Raw genomic sequence first — 18,688 nt, forward strand, 5'->3', positions numbered from 1 at the left:
CAATGAATTTCAATTTCCTAAAAATTCTACCATTAGTCCATTTTCACCCAGCTATTGTTAAAGAACCAGAGCATAAAACACCACCGACTACAATAGCCCGAAAGATTGAGAATGGCAAAGTGATCGAAGCATCTAGGAATGCATCTACTGTTATAAATGTATGGGGAAGATCTCTCCATTCCTTCATTCCATGGGTTTATAATTTGAAGCGCAAGGAAGAATCTCAAGGGCCAAAGGCAGTTGAACCTCGATACACTCGACCTTTCTTCAGGCCTTATGTTGCTAGGGTTCCTTATCATAAAGGTGCCCGAGCCTTTCTTTCTCTGCTATTTCCTCGATATGGCCATTATTGTGGGCCAAACTGGTCCAGTGGCAAAGATGGCGGGTCTCTTCTATGGGACAAGCGCCCAATTGATTGGTTGGATTTTTGTTGCTATTGTCATGACATTGGTTATGACACCCATGAACAAGAAAAGCTTTTGAAGGCAGACCTGGCATTTCTCGAATGCTTGGAGAAACCAATGATGAGCACGAAGGGTGATGTTCATGTGGCTTACGTTTACAAGGCAATGTGTATTACAGGTATTTTGTCTCAGTTATTTCAACTCTAACCATATCTGATGCAGCGGGCACACACACACACGGTTGTGGGGCTATTTGTTTTTTGTTGTTGGGGGGGGGGCGGGGGGGGGGGGTGTGGAAGGCTTTAATAAATTCCAGTGAGGAAAATGTAATTTCCTATCTTAATTTTCTAAGGAACTTGTTGTTTTTATTGTATTTTATTGGTCTATACACATAGTTATGAAATAATCACCTGACGGTTGGAGTAGCAGTACAGGGTACTAACTTTGATTTTGGATGGGCGCCAAAATCTCTCTCTCTCATACACACACATGCACGCACAAGCGCGTTTTCACACATACATTCATTTTTGGATTTTTCTTATCTTATTTCTTTATCATGGTTTTCAGAATGTGGGTTTTTTTTTTTTTTTTTTTTTCTTTTTTCAGTTTTATTATTCCTTCATTTATTATTCTGTTCCCCTTTTTTATCACCAATTCTCTCTTTTTTTTTGCTATTTTATATTGATTTTTTTCTTTGTTTTGTGGGATTATTTTTCGATTATCTATTACACATAATTTATCAGCCCCTTTGTTTTCTCGGTTTCTATCCCTTTTCTAGTTTTTTGATTACATCTTCTTTTTCCTATTACCAATGCATGTATTAGTGGCCTCATATTTTAACGTTTCCTTATTGCAACATTCTGTTTTTCTTACTCAAAAAATATTCATTCTGATTTATTCATTAGGTTTATGTTGAAAACGAATTAATCAATATGTGTACATTAATTTGATCTTGTGCAATGGCAGGCCTTAGAAACATGCTGATACCCTATAGAAAGCAACTTCTGAAGCTGCAAGAGAAACCATTATCAATAGAAAGCCTGAACATTTTCAGAGGAAAAGGTGACACCTTTCAGCACACATAACTGTGCATTATCCCGCAAATACTATCACGAGGCAGATCAGTTATAGACATTGGTGCCATCTAGTGACTTGAAAATTGAAGTCTGTGTAACTATAAATGCAGCTATACTAAGGAGCATTTGAATATTAAAGCTTCATATTGAGGTATTAAGTTTCACTAGGCTCCTTTTTCCTTGTCTTTGTAACCATTGTATATATAATTAGATATGGCATGTGCCCTTCAATGTTTTCAATTTCTAAGACATGATCTATTGATGTATTGATAAGGCGCAATAAATTTGTTGGTATATATTTTACTCTCGATACAATGACTTTTTCTATCCTATAATTGTAAGTCTTTTCAAGGATGTAGAATTGTATCAGTTGACTGCTTAAAAATAAACAATGCATATGGAGAGGGATCTGCTTTCGAGGCAACAGGATATATCTTGCACATACCTTTGAAGATTGGATTGGGCTTTAGATGTGCAATGTAATAGCCCATGTTTGAATTATGGAGTGTTGTCGGTGAGTACTTGTCGGGCAGGTCCAATGTAAAAGCTGTCTATATAACTTGCGGTGATGATTACAACATGAATATCAGGCAGTAATCCCTGTTTAATATAGTTTATTGAAATTTATGCCTTACTGCCTCATTTAGTAGCGTGTAAAGGGCATCCAGTATTAGGATTGGCTATTTTGGCTTTGTTCTCTCTCTTTTATCCTTTTATTATTATAAATACAAATAGTCAACTTTCTCAAAAAGAAAAAAAACTGCCTCATCTAGTAGCAACATCCGCATAGACGCTCAATGTATAGTAAGTTCTACTTGCCACCACTAGCTTCACTTTTTTTTTTACCCTTTCTTCTCTTTTATATCTTTATTAAATACTTTTTGGTTCGTGTATAAGGCGATTTGAATGTTTCCCTGAACTCCTTTGAGAAACATGGTGTGATTAGGTGATCATAATGGCTGAGATGACATCATCATAGTCTTACAAATTTGAAAGTATTTCATGTAATTAACCATACAAAATTTTCATTTCTTGAAAAGTAATTCATTATAGAGGAAATATCTCCGTACACCTTGTTTTTAGGTTTCATTTCTCAACACACCCAAGGTTTCAAAACATATCTAGCGGCATAGAGATCCCCTTCTAACCCCTTAGACCAATTTTATCCACTTTGACCCTATCTTTTTAGCCCAAACAAATGTTAGAAAGACATCCTTTTTTCTATGCCTTTCTAAACCTCCTCGTCTCTCTCTCTTCCCATTTTTCTAGCCAAACCTCTCTCTCTGTTTATCTCTCTCCCCGTGATTCTTCCTGAACTTCTCTATCTCTCTGTATACACGTGTTTCCCCCAAATCTCTCTCTCACACTCTCTTTCTCTCCCTGTGTTTCCCCAAACCTCTCTCTCTCTCCCTTCCTCCTCCCCACAGCCACCGCCACCGCCACCGCCACCGCCACCCCCCACCCCCACCCCCACCCCCACCCCGACCCCCACCCCCACACACAATGTAAAGCCGGCTCATAGACATTCTCAGGCAACATTTCATGCACATATCTAGCAGTTGCACAACCCATATCCCTTGCTCCATCTGAAACAGCTTAATCACAGGGCCATAGTGAAGAAACATTCAAGACATGACTCATCTGGACTGATGCCAATTGCTTTGCATTTTTCACACTTCATGCAAGAAAAGGTTGCAACAAGGGAAAAGGGTCTGGAAAGGAAAGTGGGAAAAGATAGGATCTCATCTCTAACATTTATAAGTACGAATGCTAATTTTCCAGAAGTTTAGCTATATTCCACATAATCTAAGCCTCCAAAAGAAACAAATTAGGAAATAATTTGAAAGTTCTATGAATAATTACATACAATCTACATTTCATCCAACATAACGACTGTCACTTAATGATGCATGGACCAGTTAAACTGATTTGGTATTTTAAATTTAAACAGCAAAAATTGTTGTAGCACCTGATATTTTGACTACTAGGCACACAGGTCGATGTTAATACTTAGAATGTGCTTAGAATGTGTATTCCAATATTGAATTGATATTGAATTGCTCATATAACTATTAACAACCATGTTGTATGCATATTCAATGAAAATGAAACTGAAAGGAGATGTCTATATAAATATAAGAGCAAGCAAGATGACTATCATGCATTGGCAGTGGAACATCCATGCATCCTAAAGAAGAAATTATCATAAGGAGCACAGAATTTAGCAGTTGTAGGTTGCCCACAAGAGAATTCCTATGAGTTATTTTCCATATAAATCACCTGTAGTGTAGTGTATAAATATAGGGGAAGAGAGAGAGAGAGAGAGAGAGAGAGAGAGAGAGAGAAAGAGATTGGGGAAACATGGGGAGAGAGAGGTTAGGGGGAAACATGGAGAGAGAGAGAGGTTTCGGGAAACACGGGGAGAGAGAGAGAGAGGTTAGGGGGAAACACGGAGAGAGAGAGGTTTGGGGAAACAAGGGAAGAGAGAGTGAGAGAGAGATTTGGGGGAAACACGTGTATGGGGAGAGAGAGGTTTGAGGAGATTCATGGGGAGAGAAAGAGAGAGAGAGGTTTGGGGAGAAACATAGGAAGAGAGAGAAAGAAGGGGGTTTAGAAAAGCATAGAAAAAATGATGTCTTTTTAACACTTGTTTGGGCTAAACATATGGGTTAAAGTGGTTAAAGTTTGTCTAGGGTGTTAAAAGATATAATACATGGGATCTCTATGACGCCAGATATGTTTTGAATGAGAAATGAAATCTAAAAATAGGGTATACTGAGATATTTTCCCTACATTATATTTTGATTCATAATACATGGGAAATAAGGTGTTGGAACCTAGAGATATGGTGCAATAAATGTCCGGAATGGTTAAAGGAGTTATTTTGTGTTGTTCTGCATAATCTTTCAGCTGCAAGACATCGCTCTCTTGATGGACTATCTGTTGCATTGTGGTTTTGAGTTCATGGATTTAAACTAAATCAGTGTTTCGCGACTCAGCTGAGGTCACTCGAACTCGGCCTAGTTACTCAGCCTCGCCATATGGGCAAGGCGAGTTTTTCCCAAGTTGGCTCTACATCATGTAGGTCTTTGTTATATATATAATATGTCAACTTTAATGCAAAAAATGTTCAAATTGTTTGAGTAGCCTGTATTCCTCTTCCTTGTTATGTTGTGGGTCCATTCCCCCTGTGAACACTGCCTCATGTATTTCTTTATAAGTAGGCCTTATTTTTTTACAAGTTAAAAAAAAAATTCCAGAAGCTCATGTTTGGGGATCGAGCTCGATACCTCATGTAGGTCTTTGTTATGTATATAATATGTCAACTTTAATGCAAAAAATGTTCAAAGTGTTTGAATAGCATGTATTGCTCTTCCTTGTTATGTTGTGGGTCTATTCCCCCTGTGAACACTGCCTGATGTATTTCTTTATAAGTAGGCCTTATTTTGTTACAAGTTAAAAAAAATAATTCCAGAAGCTCATGTTTGGGGATCGAGCTCGATACCTCTCGGGTTGAGAGGCACCCGAGGACGGTAAATATAACCAGTACCCCACTTTGTGTTTTATATAAATACATTGTAGATCATGTAATATATATTATTTTTTGGCCTTTATTTTTATTTTTTTTAACTTGGCTTGGATTTCGGGCAAGTTACTCGGACTCGCCCAACTAACTCGCCTTGGCCAAGGTAGCCAAGGGCCAAGTACCTTCGTCACACTGAACTAAATGGTAGAAACCTCCATTTCCATACCATCTCCTCTACCCTATCATCCTGACTTTCTTCCTTGAAAGCTCATGGAAAATGATTGTTAGCTCCAAAGATCATGTTGTTTTGATCATCTTCCGCTTTAGGTTTTATGTGCTTTCTTTTGGGTCTCAAGGCTTTAATTTTGGATTAGGTAGGATCCTCTTGATGTGTTGTTCTTGCATGATACCGATAGCATTCTAATCAATGTAATTAACCTCTACTGATAAACTGGCCCAGTTTCATTCTGGTTTGTATATTTGTTGTATCTATCCAAACACATTTATTGTGATGCTATTCAAATTATTTTTACTCAACAATGTTGAATATCGGAAAAAATAGTAGACATCATTCCCTCTGTAATTTTAAAGTACACTATCAACCATTTTACAGGTGACTTTTGACCTTATTATAAATGATTTCTTTGGTTTGAATAATCATCTCAGTTTATCTATTTATTCACAGACCTTTTTTCAAATAAATATGAAACAGTGCATTTCAAATTGCCCATGATTTGGATGGATCAGTAATATGTGTCATTTAGGATAGCATTCTTCTTGTAGCTCTATTCAATCTTTAGACACGACCAGAGATCAAAGCTGCAAATGCAAGGATGTTGGGGGGTGGAGGGCCATTATCAGTTGCCATCTTTAAAAGCAACACGTGTTTGTGTAATGGAGGCGGCATTTGATACTGGATAGACACGTGGATTGGTGAATGCACTGTCTGCAAGAAGTTTCCTGATTTGTATGCCCTTTGTGACCCTCCCAAATGCAATGATACAAGATGTGGCCGTAGGACGGGCTTCAGAGTTTACTGGTTTAGTGGAGATACTGCATGGAAGCCGAGAGATCATGAGCTATCAACATCATTTTGTTATGCAAGGGCCTTCTCAAGTTCTATGTTCATTTTATGGAGACTCTCTTGCTTGGGAACCAGAGACCCAATTCTCTGTTAAGTTTTGTTATGCTTTGCTTGCAGGTTAGGGACTATTAAACTTAGCAGCCCACAGTATGTTCCATTCCAGGATCACACAACATTCAAGCCTTTTCATGGCTGGCTTTGTAATGTGTTGAACAAGGTGCTCACAATCGACAATCTCAGGCACAGGGGACTGCCCATACCCAATGCGTCTCTTCTGCAAACAAGAGTGGTAGTCTGAGTGATTTATTTATGCACAGTGTGTATGCTACGGACTTGTGGTCTTGCGTCCTTGAAATGCTTGAATTACAATGCGTAATGCTTGCTACTGTCAACTCTCTATTCACCCAATGGAGCTCAACCCTGCTCCTAAAAAATGGGGCTTCTGCTATGGAGGCTTGCCACTCTAGCCACTATATGGCCCATTTGGTTAAAGAGATAGTATGGCTTCTAGGGACAATCAATCAAATGAACATTCTCTAAACCAGTGTTGGAAACCACTACTGGGACCGAGTCCGAGAAACTTGGCCCAAGTAGTGCCGAGTACTGTAGCAATGAAAAAACAGTTAAAAAAATCAACTTGGGACTGGGGGTATATTTGAAAAAAAATTGGAAAATATAAAAATAAATATTTATGGCCAAAACACCTTCCAATCTTTTGCAAAAATGATTGAAAACATTAAAAACATATCCTAAATAAATTCCTTATTTTTTGGGATATTTTGGATTTTTTTTAATATCCCTGAGTTGGACACCCACTTCGGGCTCGGCAAGGGCCTGTGCCCTAGTAAAACCGACTTTGTAAACACTGCTCTAAACAAAAGGTAAGATCAGACGCACAATTTTGTCTTAGGTTAAATCTAGACCAACTCTGTTGGGTATTCTGTTGCAGATATTCAAGTCCATTTTAGAAGGATTCCCTATAACCACCTACCAAAGAGTTTCCTTTAGAAGGTGTTATTAAGCTCAACATCGGTAGCAGCTCTCGAGGGATCTACAGATTGGCAGGAGTGGGAACACTCATTAGAGATTGTAAAGTGAAGATTTTTTTATGCTTATTTGGCCCTCTTCTTGTTCGTCGCTCTACTAATGTGGGAGCCAGGTCTTTGCTGCCCGGAGTTCAGTTGCTAGATGGGACCCATGGATGTTTTGTTATGGAAGGAGGTTTCTAGAGCGTTTCTCAATGAGCCACTGCAATTGGTAAGTAAACTCGTCTTTGGCACCTCAGGATGGTATTCAACGAGATATGGTATATTCCTGTTGTTCTACATTCTTGCAGGGAGACCAATATAGAGGCAAATGCACTAGGCACTCGCCAAAGAAGGGGTTGTCACAACTTTTGATTCTTTTTAAAGTCTAATGTAACTAGACTTAATTTGTAAATGACTGGATATGCACACCCATACATTATTTCTAACGACTACAGAAAGAAACACACACATTTCACCAAGGACTTCTCCTAAAGGGCAAGCATTTTGTGGTTCATGCAACAAGTAAACTGGAACCTCAACCACTCATTCTAAGATCTGTCAACACTTACAATGGATGGTTGACAGGAGCCGTTCCTGTACTCTTGTTCATCAATATCAAATTGAGTGGACGAATGCTTCATTTAAACTATTAATTGCTGATGATTAATACGTGAGATGACGTGCAACACACAATTTGGGAGGAAAGTGTTTCAGGAAGCTGTTGTTATATGATCCAGGGCATCAAACAACCATCGTGGAGATGAACACAAAACACCTTCCGACTACCTGGAAAAGCATTTTTTCTTGTAAATGTAGAATTTGGAGCTCAAAAAATGGTGCAAATCTCATGGATCTAAGAAACATGAAACGGATGGTTTAAAAGAAGTGTTGCAAGATAGATCATTTTAGAGCACTTCGAATATTTTTATTCTTCTTGAAGGACCTGGCGGCTTTTCTTAGGAACTTCAGTTTTTACAGTGTTTTTTTTGGGTTCCCTGTGGGGTTACCTTGTCCAGGTGTTTTTGCTTCTGGCCCTGATTTGGGGGGCCTCTCTCTTGTACCTTTGCGGTTATATTAATAAAATGTTAACAGTTTCAAAAAAAAAAAAAAAAACCTTTTTATTCTTCTCTTGCAGGTCCATGATCTTGGAGGGGTCAGATGAAAGTTTTCAAGAGTTCTTTTTTAGCTGGTTTTGTGGTGCCACCTTGTGCAACTTTGGCTGCACGACTGCCTCAACCCTATATGTATCTTGTATTATCACATAAAATGCGACGCCTGGAGCACTGTTTTCTCTGGGAAAATGACTCACTCAAGCAGCCAAAGAGTCCCACTTACTGTGTAGTCAATTGATGAGGTCTATTGCTTTATTTATTTATTTAGTTTTTTTGGTTGAACCCTCAATGGTCAACTGGTGAGGGTATGTTTTTTCTTTCTTTGCTCCCTCCCTCTTTGCATCTCCCTCTCTATTTGCTACTTCTCTCGCTCATCTCTCTATTAGGCAGGGTAAGCCAGTTTGTATACTTTTTAGGAATGTATTTGTATACATGTATAGACCAGCCAGTACTTAAAATCTCGAGTTCATCAAACTTTCAATTGCCCATGTCTGCAGGGATCCATGGGTGGGTTACTGGGCCTATTTTCACCCGAATTGGGGCGAGTTGCCTAGTATTCATGTTTCAAGTAAAAAGAGAGTAAAAAAATAGAGTTTTAACCCATATTTGAACTTTTTTGTTTCAATTATTTGTTGGATGCTATGATCAGCCTCATTTTGACTGATTGTAGCACCAATCGACCCCTATTAGCTCATATCATAATGCTATTGGTTCAATATTGGCTTTGGACGAGACTTTTTTCACAAAAACTCAACTTTTTTTTAAAGCCTTAATCTGCCATTACAAGTTCTCTCCCAATTTTAAGCTCAATGCTATGAAATTGTTTCAATTTGTTTGTCTTTGAGCATTTATTGAATCCCTAGATCAATTTGTTTGGTAAAAATGCAAAATACAAAAATCTTAACAAATTCGATTCAAAACGTAAAATCTTGAAAATTGATTTTTGGTGACTTTTTTGTCATTTTTCTGCCATTTTATTTCCACAGTTATTTGGATTTAATTTTTTTACTATGAATTATACCCCGTACAATATGGAATCAACTTCTTTTTTTTTTTTGATCAAGTGTGATGAATTCATTAAGATAATGAAATGTTACAACAATGGAAAACAAAGTACAAGAAAAGAAAAGAAAACAAAGTACAAGAAAAGAAAAGAAAATAGAAAGAAAGAAGGAACAAAGAAAATGCTAGAGCCATAGACATCAGACAAGGTCAAGATGTTTGCTGGCAGGTCCGCCTCTGTATTGAAGCTACGGTTAACATGAAGAAAGGAAGTGCTGCATCCATTAAGTAGAACGAGGATCTCGTCCACAACAGCATTAAGCCTCCATGGTGTGATCTTCGACATCAAGCACCACCTGATAACATTCGCAGAATCTCCTTTGATAATGATGTGTCGGTGCAACTGATCAATCCTAGACACTCCCATCTTTAAAGCCCAGAGCTCCTCTCCATTAATTTGACAAAGATGAATCCTACCAAAATAGGACCAAATCGTATCTACACGATGATCCCGGAGTGAGCCCCATAACCAAGAGACCTGCTTAATGCTTCCGTTCTTCTTAAATAACAGGAGTTTTCTAAAGTAGAAGAGTTTTGCCACATAGGAGCAATGAATAAAGATGTGATCAATAGACTCTTCGTCCTCCTTGTAGAGAAGGCAAACATTGGTGAGGACTATTCCCCTCCTTCGTAGTTGATCCACGGTGAGCAGTCTTTTAAATGCACAAAACCAAAAAAAAGATTGCAATTCCTGAATTTGGTCAAATAAGGTCTAACCTCAAAGTATCTGTCCCTGCTTACCGCATCATACCAAGGTCGAAGTGAAAACACTCCATTCGGCTCCAAACTCCAAATGATTTTCATTGGCTTTGTAGGGTGATAGCATAATCTATACAGAGTTGACAACAACGCAACATACTGGTCTACAACATGGTGGTTCACTCTTCTCATATTGAGGACAGCATTCCAGATATGTCTACCTCCCACGAGATAGATCATGTTAGAATCAATTCCTATTTGTGCGTAGACCTCCTATATACTTCAAGATAAACCAACCTCAAAGGACACTCACCCAGCCATTTTGCACGTCAGAATCTAGTTGAGTATCCATTGAGAGTGGATACAAAGACTAGAGCAAATTTTCGAGCTGAAAAACAAAACAAAATGGACACTTTCAATGAGCCACTTGCTAAAAAACAAACTAAGTGAATAAGTTACAATCCTTTAAATAACAATTACAACAATTTCTAGCCTTGTATAGCTACAATAAATAAAATCAAATACCAACCCCTTATGGGGCAATTACATATAGAGCAAGACTAGCTTACGAATTAAACTTTCATAGCACAAATTACATAAACTATGTCCCAACGTTTAAATACATGCAACTAATCTAAAAAAAAATCTAAAGAATAAAATCAACTAAACAGGGAATTAGAATGCCAAATTAAAATAGGGAAGTCATGTTTCGAACCCCTTGTAATGGGGCCACGCAATCGGGCTCTATAAGGACTTAATTTTATCCATTCTGATTGTACAAAAGTGGTTCAATCTCACAAAAGTGTTTAATCCAAATGGGAAGAAATTATACACCTTAAAATCACTTTTTAAGATCTCAACACACTGGCATTATCATCTAAAACAGAATGTAAAAGGTTTGAATCAAATCGGATAAAGAACAAGAGAGTTATAGCCAAATTACACATGGTGGTCCCTCGGACTACCAAAACAGTATTGTATTGAAAGATTATGAACCCCCATAGGTAAAAACATGATGAAAAAGTTTTGAAAATTTAGTGACACTTTGAGGCTAAATTATTTGATGAATTTGAAGCAAAGTAATTAATGGATACTACGCATGATATTGGATTCTCATGCATATAGGCTATAGCTCATGAAGGACCACACTATGAATGAGCACGATGAAAAAGATGATCAAATGGGAATTCTATGATCAATGAAACTTTTCTAAATTTAAAACTCCAGCAACTATAGATGCCAATAATATGATTTTATGAGAAAAGAAAATTCAATGGAGTTTACCTTAATAAATGCACATTATGGACTTAAGCAAAAGAAATGAGGACCACCATCAAGATCACCATTAATGGAACTCTAAAAACTCTCACTCTTCAATTTTCTCTCACAAAACCTTAAAAGAAGGAGAGGAGCAACAATTTTCCAAAATAGTTCAAAAGTTGAGATAGTTAGGGTTTGAGATCTTATGATGTGCTTTTATAACATGAGTGTAACCTTAGACTCAATCAACACCCTTGATGCACTAATCCAAAGGCACATGAGAGGCTAATGTACCTAGCCAGCCATCTCCATCTAACCACTAGGATGAAGGGATGAGATTTCACACCATTATCACTCACCATAACCCTAAGTTATGCCACTTTACCATTTTATCTTTGGCCCACATTTTTGTTCCAATTGTATCCAATATGGCCTTACAAAAATACCCTTAGTTTTTTTATTAATGTATTAGAGTAGATAACCACAAAGGATAAAGGGCAAAGAAGTAATAAGTAAAACTCACACATGTGGAGATATTCTACTTTATCAAAGTCAATCACTTTGTAGATCTAAAATTTCAACCAATCAATTTAAAGATAATGTCCCCTTCACACATGTGTGTGAAGATATTTTTCAACTCAAATTTGAAAATGTATTTTCTCTTTAATGTCAAATAAATAAATAAATTAAACTTCACACATGCCATGCATGACCTATGTGTGAGTTAATTAAGACATATCATAAAAAAGGGGACCTTAATTTATAACATTATATAACAAAATATACCAAGATATAACAAGATACCATAACACAACCCCTTATAAACCAAGAAACCAAATGCCAATCTAGTCACCCTCCTAGGGATCAGCGCCCAACTGGGCAGTGATCCTAGAGTGAGGCGTGAGGTGCCGCATGGCAGCCCTATGGCCACTCGGACGCCACATGGCACTACCAGATCAGGAGTACAATGGATTTTGAGTCAAACAATTTGAAAACCCTCATTTTGTTTAGCAAATAAAATTCCAAAAAATTCTTTAAAATTCACAATAAATATTTAAAGTATTTTTGAACGATTAGTAGGTTTTTCTCATCATTATAAAATCGGAAAAAAGGTATAGTGAGATCTCAGGTTAATAACTATAGGTATAGAAGTACTCCATTGGGCTAGTTCCGAATGATGTTCTGTCGAATCTCAGATCAACCCAATAGACTTATGTTCCATAGTCTAAAACAAAGATACATAATTGGCCATATAAAAAACATTGAGCCAGAACTTTTGATTATTCGGCTCTCAATGGATTACATGTGTACCCCTTTGGGACATGATCTAACTCAATTACAAGGGTCATCTCAAAGCACATGTGCACTGGCCCTTCCAAACTCGGATAATGCATTTGGAAGAGTGGCTTCCCGTAAGAAATGGAAATGTACATGCCATGCAATGGTCTCGTGTCAGGATATTGACTTATATCTCATAAGTCTTGACCATTCCATATATGGCAAATATTCAATAAGTACTCCGATTTTATTTATCTCGTTTGGATTCTCCAAGCCCTGGCCGATTGTAGTTAAACATGAGGCTAAATTATAAAATCATGACTAGGAGGTGACCCTCACACCTCCTTGAGAAATTGCTTTCTCAACACGTAAACTTTCGATGCCTCATACGTACTTGGGTTAAATAATCTGGGTTCCATTTCGCAAGACTCCAAGATTTCAATCTCTCAATCGCTCCCACTGAATGAGAGACTACTAGAATTTAGGCCTTGATAGGCCATATTTCCAACATTCTCCCACTTGGCCTTTTGAGGCTTGAATTTGTATCTCTCTCTCTCATATTATTATTCACAATAAATCAAAGCATGCATACTTATCCATGGATTTATCATTCACAAGCAATAGACAAAGTATTAACAACTATGTCAACCTCCTTAAACCCATGCCTCACAAAATCATTTGCTCCCAAGCCTTTGGTTAATGGACCTTTATGCATAGCCTCAGATGGAATGTAACCAACTTTTACTTCACCAGCTGCTATCTCTTCGCTTACTCTATGATATTGAGCTTTAATGTGCCTTGATTTGCTGTGGAACCTTGGTTCAACTGCCACTACTACTGCAGCTTGATTATCACACATGATTCTAATAGTTACATGTTTTAGAGGGTTGAAGTTAAGATGATTCAAGAACTTCTTAATCCAAATGGCTTCTAAAGTTGTGGAACTTAAAGCCATATACTCAACTTCTATGGTAGATAGGGCTCCAGTGTCTTGCTTCTTGGTGTGCCAAGAAATGATACCACCCCCATAAAGAAATAGATAACCCGAAGTGGATCTCGAGTTATCCGGGTCTCCTTGACAGTCAGAGTCTGTGTATCGCAAAACTTTAAGCTCACTCACATTGTCATATGTTAATCCATAATCAAATGTTCTTTTTAATTATCTCATGATTCTTTTCACGACTTTCCAATGTTCTAATCCAGGATCACTTTGGAATCCACCAATTAAGCTTTGAGCAAAAGCTAGATCGAGTCTAATTCCCATGGTTAAATTCATTAGTAATCCTATGACACTCTGATATGGGGTCCTTTCCATCTCATTTCCCTCAAGATCATTGTTTGGTTTCATATTGACATTTAATTTTCCTCTCCTTTCCACAAGTGTATCTATAGGCTTGGATTCACTCATATCAAATCTCTCAAGAAATTTCTTGTAATATGTAGATTGAGATAATTGAATAGTACGGGCTGCTCTATCTCTTATAATATGATTCCCTAATACATACGAAGCCTCTCCCATATCTTTCATATCAAAATTACTTGATAGCATTGTCTTTGTGTCCCTTATATGGTCTAGGGTGCTATTCGCTATTAGAATGTCATCCACATATAAAGTCATGAAAGTAATGCCAGTCTTGTTGGTCTTATGGTATCTACAATGGTCATCCTCATTTGATTTGAATCCAAATCTAATCAAGGTTTGGCGGAACTTAAGGAACGGTCTTCTTGAAGCTTGTTTGAGACCATAAAGTGATTTATTAAGTTTGTATATGAACTTTTTCTTTCCTTTCATAACAAAAGCCTCGGGTTAGTTCATGTATATATATTCTTCTAGGTCATCATTTAAAAAGGCGGTTTTCAATTCCATTTGATGCAATTCTAAGTCAAAGGAGGTTGATATGGATATGATCATCCTAATTGAAGTCATTTTGGCAACAGGTGAATATGTATTAAAATAATCTACCCTTTCCTTTTGAGTAAAACCTTTTGCTACAAGTCTTGCCTTGTATTTTTCAATATGCCATTCGGAGTTAAGTTTTTTTTTGAATATCCACTTACATCCAATGAATTTAAGGTTAGGTGGCAATCAGACTAATTCCCATATATAGTTATTTATGATTAAATTTATCTCATCTTGCATGGCTTCCTTCTATAACTTATGATCCGGATAAGACATAGCATGTAAGCAATAATAAGGTTCATCATCGGGTTCTTCACTAATCCTCTCATAGTCCTCCCCAAGGTAAGTGAAAAGGTAGGTGGTCCCATTATTCTGTCACTTCGCCTAAGTGGGATGGTTTCAATTTCTTTGTTAGGCTGAAGCTCATGGAAGTCTACGCACTTTTCGGTTGATTCTCTTTCAAGGAATTTATCTTCAAGGAAATGGGCATCAATACTCTCAATCACATAACGATTTAAGAGGTTATAAAATCTAAATCCCTTCCCATGACATGGGTATCCTATAAAAACACATTTTATGGTTTTAGGATCTAGTTTGGACCTATTTTGGGATGGTATGAGAATATGGACTGAACATCCCCAAACCTTGAGGTGCTTTATTGAGGGAGGTCGGCCCATGAAGAGTTGGTAAAGAGTTGATTGAATTGCTTTGGTGGGAGTCCGATTAAGGACATATGTGGTGGTTAGAATCGCCTCCCCCCAAAACTCTAATCCAAGATTAACAGTACTCATCATACTTCGCACCATCTCAACTGGTGTCCTATTCCTTCTCTCGGCAACCCCATTTTGTTCAGGTAAGTAAGACATGGTGGTTTGGTGGACAATCCCATATTGGAAACAAAGATCTTAGAAGGTTTGAGAGGTGTATTCCCCACCCCTATTTGATCTAAGATTTTTGATGGTTCAACCTAGTTGGTTTTTAACTTCCGCTTTATATTGTTGGAATTTGGTTATGGTCTCACTTTTGTTTCTCATGAGATAGGTGTGATCAAAACGGGAATGGTCATCAATGAGTGTTATGAAATACCTCATGTGCCCCATGGTAAGTACACTCATAGGTCCACACACATCCGAGTGGATTAATTCTAAAAGACTAGAGACCCTTTCAACCTTTTGGTGAGACTTTTTTACCATCTTTCCTTTAAGGCAAGCCTCACATCTATTATGAGAATCAATATTCATTTTATCACGCAACCATTCTTTCATCATAATATGCATTCTAGATGGATTAATGCGACCTAACCTTAAATTCCATAAAGTAAAATTTTGTAAATTATCACCAAAGTAAGCAAACTCCTTTGTCATTTTAATTTCATAAAGCCCTTGAACTAAGTGGGCTACAAAAACAATGTCTCTATTAATAGAGCCATCATGCACATAGACCTTTTCCTCCTTGAACAAGAGCACAAACCTGGCTTTACTCAACCTGAAAACCGAGATGAGATTCTTTGTCATGCATAGAGGGTGTCCTTAAGTACGAGAGTCTCACCATTAGTGAGCTCCAACACACAGTCCCCTTTTCCTAAGACATTTTCTATTTGATTTCCACCTATATAAAGATTATGAATACCCGGTTTGACATCATAAAACCTTCTAAAGCCCTTCTTAGAATTTATCATATGGATAGTAGCCCCTGAGTTAAGAACCCACACATCTGCCTCCTCATTGGCAATCAAAGTCTTATGGACTACGCAAGCTCTCTCTTTCCTTAATCCTCCATCAGTATTACCTTGAGGCTTACCAGTATTGGGCTTAGGAGCAAAATGAGGGTTTTGTGGAGGAGGAGGATACCTACAAAACTTTTGGGTATGCCCGTATTTCTTGCATCTAAAACATTGCATCTTCGAATAATCTTGGCTTGAGGGCCAAACCGACCTCCTAGCTACCATCATGGATGTGGGTGGTGGTTTAGGCCTAAAAGGCATGGGGCTAGCATGGTTTGGTGGGTAGGCATGGGTTTTAAGAGGGTAAGGGCTAAGTGGAGTAGGATTTTCCCTTTTGCTTCCCCTTCTCTTTCCATTTGCCTTTTCCCTTTCTTTTATTGTTGTTAGCATTATCATTCCCACTCACTCCCACATTGCATGTATTCACCATAGAAGAGTTAGGAAGTAAAGAAGAGATATGAGTAATGAGTAAGGGAGTATAAGAAGATGAGGGTTGGTGAGATTTTACCATATGGACCATGGAAGATAGTTCATCCATGACCATCCTTTATTGCTCTTCCCCTTTCATGAAAAATGTAATCTCCTCCACTGTTGTAGACGCATCTTTGGCCATCAAATTGGCCACAAAGGTCTCCCATGAGGGTGAGATCGAACGCACAAACATCGTCATTTGTGTCACCTCATCATATGAGTGACCGTCTCTCTCACTCTCTTTTATACAACTCTTGAACTTTCTTAGATGATCACCCACGTTGGTGTGATAATCCATTTTGCAACGCATGAGATTCCTCATTCTAATGATCCTTTGAGCTTCATTCGGTGTGTCGTATTTCTTTTTCATGCTCTCCATAATATCTTTAACACATACGAAATTCTTATACTCCATAACAAAAGAATCACTAATGGTTGCAAAAATAATATTCATGGCACTTTGGTTTTTGTTATGCCATGTCTCATATGCATCCTTAAGAACTTGATGAGTATTGATTGTGGGCGGATTAGGTGGTCTAGAAGTCAATAATGGTAATAGACCATCTTTATGAAACACATAACCAATTTTCCTTCTCCATTCGGAGAAGTTGATTCCATTGAACCTCTCCTCCTTAAGCAATTCGGTGAGTATCGAACAGGCTGCCATGGGTTCCTATTTGGCACTCTGTAGAGGTTGTAAATGAGCCTAGCTCTGAAACCAATTGATAGTGCATACAAAGACTAGAGCAAATTTTCAAGCTGAAAAACAAGGCAAAATAGACACCTTCAACAAGTCACTTGCTAAAAACCCAGCTAAGTGAATAAGTTACAATTCTTTAAATAACAATTACAACTATTTCTAGCATTGTATAACCACTGTAAATAAACTCAAATACCAATCCCTTATGAGACAATTACATAAAAAGCAATAATAACTTATGAATTATACTTTCATAACACAAATTATATAAACTATGTCCCAAAGCTTAAATACATCATGCAACTAATCTAAAAAAAATTTTAAGGGATAAAATCAACTAAACAGGGAATTAGAATGCCAAATTAAAATATGTAAGCCATGTTTCGAACTCCTTTGTGCCAGGACCATGCAATCGGGCCCTATAGGACTTAATTTTCTCCGTTCGGATTGTACAAAAGTGATTCAAGAGCGTCTAATCCAAATGAGAAGCAATTACACACCTTAAAATCACTTCTTAAGATTTCAACACACTGATATTATCATCTAAAACAAAATGCAAGAGGTTTGAATCGAATCAGATAAAGAACAAGAGAGTTGTAGCCAAATTACACACAATATTGTATTGAAAGATTATGAACCCTCATAGGTAAAAACGTGATGAATTTTTTTTGAAAATTGAGTGACACTCTGAGACAAGATTATTTGATAGATTTGAAGGAAAGTAATCAATGGATACTATGCATGATATTAGATTCTCATGCATATAAGCGATAACTCATGAATGACCACACTATGAATAAGCATGATTAAAAAGATGATCAAATAGAGATTCTAAGATCAATGAAACTTTTCTTAATTCAAAACTCCAGCAACTATAGATGCCAAGAATATAACCTTATGAGAAAAGAAAATTCAATGGAGTTTACCTTGATAAATGCACAATATAGACTTAAGAATAAGAAAAAAGGGCCACCATCAAGATCACTATTAATGGAACTCTAAAAGGTCACTATCTTCAATTTTCTCATATAAAACCTTAGAAAAAGGAGGGGAGCAACAATTTTCCAAAATGGTTCAAGAGTTGAGATAGTTAGCATTTGAGATCTCATGATGTGTTTTTATAACATGGGTGTAACTTTGGACTCAATCAATACCCTTGATGCACTAATCCAAAGGCACATGAGAAGCCAATGTACCTAGCTACCCATCCCCATCCAACCACTTGGATGAAGGGATGGGATTTCACACCATTATCACTCACCCTAACCCTAAGTTATGCCGCTTTACCATTTTGTCCGTAGCCCATGTTTTTGTTTCAATTGTATCCAATATGGCCTTACAATAATGCCCTTGATTTTTTTAATA

At 37.4% G+C, this 18,688-nt stretch overlaps 2 protein-coding genes across 18 annotated transcripts; one reads left to right on the forward strand and one right to left on the reverse strand.

Annotated features, from left to right (window-relative positions):
* On the forward strand, positions 1–8,704 carry LOC18444597 (Phospholipase A2 family protein). 17 transcript variants are annotated; one of them, XR_016051561.1, is made up of 5 exons: positions 1–582; positions 1,371–1,631; positions 6,208–6,462; positions 7,040–7,347; positions 8,254–8,704. XR_016051561.1 is itself a non-coding variant. In XM_011628911.3 (2 exons), the coding sequence occupies exons 1-2, from the start codon at positions 3–5 to the stop codon at positions 1,487–1,489; spliced, it is 699 nt and encodes a 232-aa protein (XP_011627213.1). In that variant the 5' UTR covers positions 1–2; the 3' UTR covers positions 1,490–1,788. The 17 variants fall into 17 exon arrangements, 1 of the variants encoding a protein (XP_011627213.1); XR_016051556.1 differs by lacking the exon at positions 8,254–8,704 and adding an exon at positions 7,427–7,597 and having other exon boundaries at positions 5,790–6,462; XR_016051557.1 differs by having other exon boundaries at positions 5,776–7,347.
* Positions 8,705–16,699: 7,995 nt separating this feature from the next.
* On the reverse strand, positions 16,700–17,290 carry LOC105421470 (uncharacterized). Its single transcript, XM_011628924.1, has one exon. The coding sequence runs from the start codon at positions 17,288–17,290 to the stop codon at positions 16,700–16,702; it is 591 nt and encodes a 196-aa protein (XP_011627226.1).
* Positions 17,291–18,688: the final 1,398 nt, after the last annotated feature.

This window comes from Amborella trichopoda, chromosome 1, assembly GCF_054954075.1.
Source record: "Amborella trichopoda isolate Santa Cruz 75 chromosome 1, AtrichopodaSantaCruz75HAP2 v2.0, whole genome shotgun sequence".
Lineage (NCBI taxonomy): Eukaryota > Viridiplantae > Streptophyta > Magnoliopsida > Amborellales > Amborellaceae > Amborella > Amborella trichopoda.

Excerpts from the sequence above, each read along its gene's own strand:
- LOC18444597 (XM_011628911.3), top strand. The coding sequence starts at position 3 with ATGAATTTCAATTTCCTAAAAATTCTACCATTAGTCCATTTTCACCCA. Across the intron at positions 583-1,370 it reads CAAGGCAATGTGTATTACAG|GCCTTAGAAACATGCTGATA; the intron begins GTATTTTGTCTC and ends GTGCAATGGCAG.
- LOC105421470 (XM_011628924.1), bottom strand. The coding sequence starts at position 17,290 with ATGGCAGCCTGTTCGATACTCACCGAATTGCTTAAGGAGGAGAGGTTC.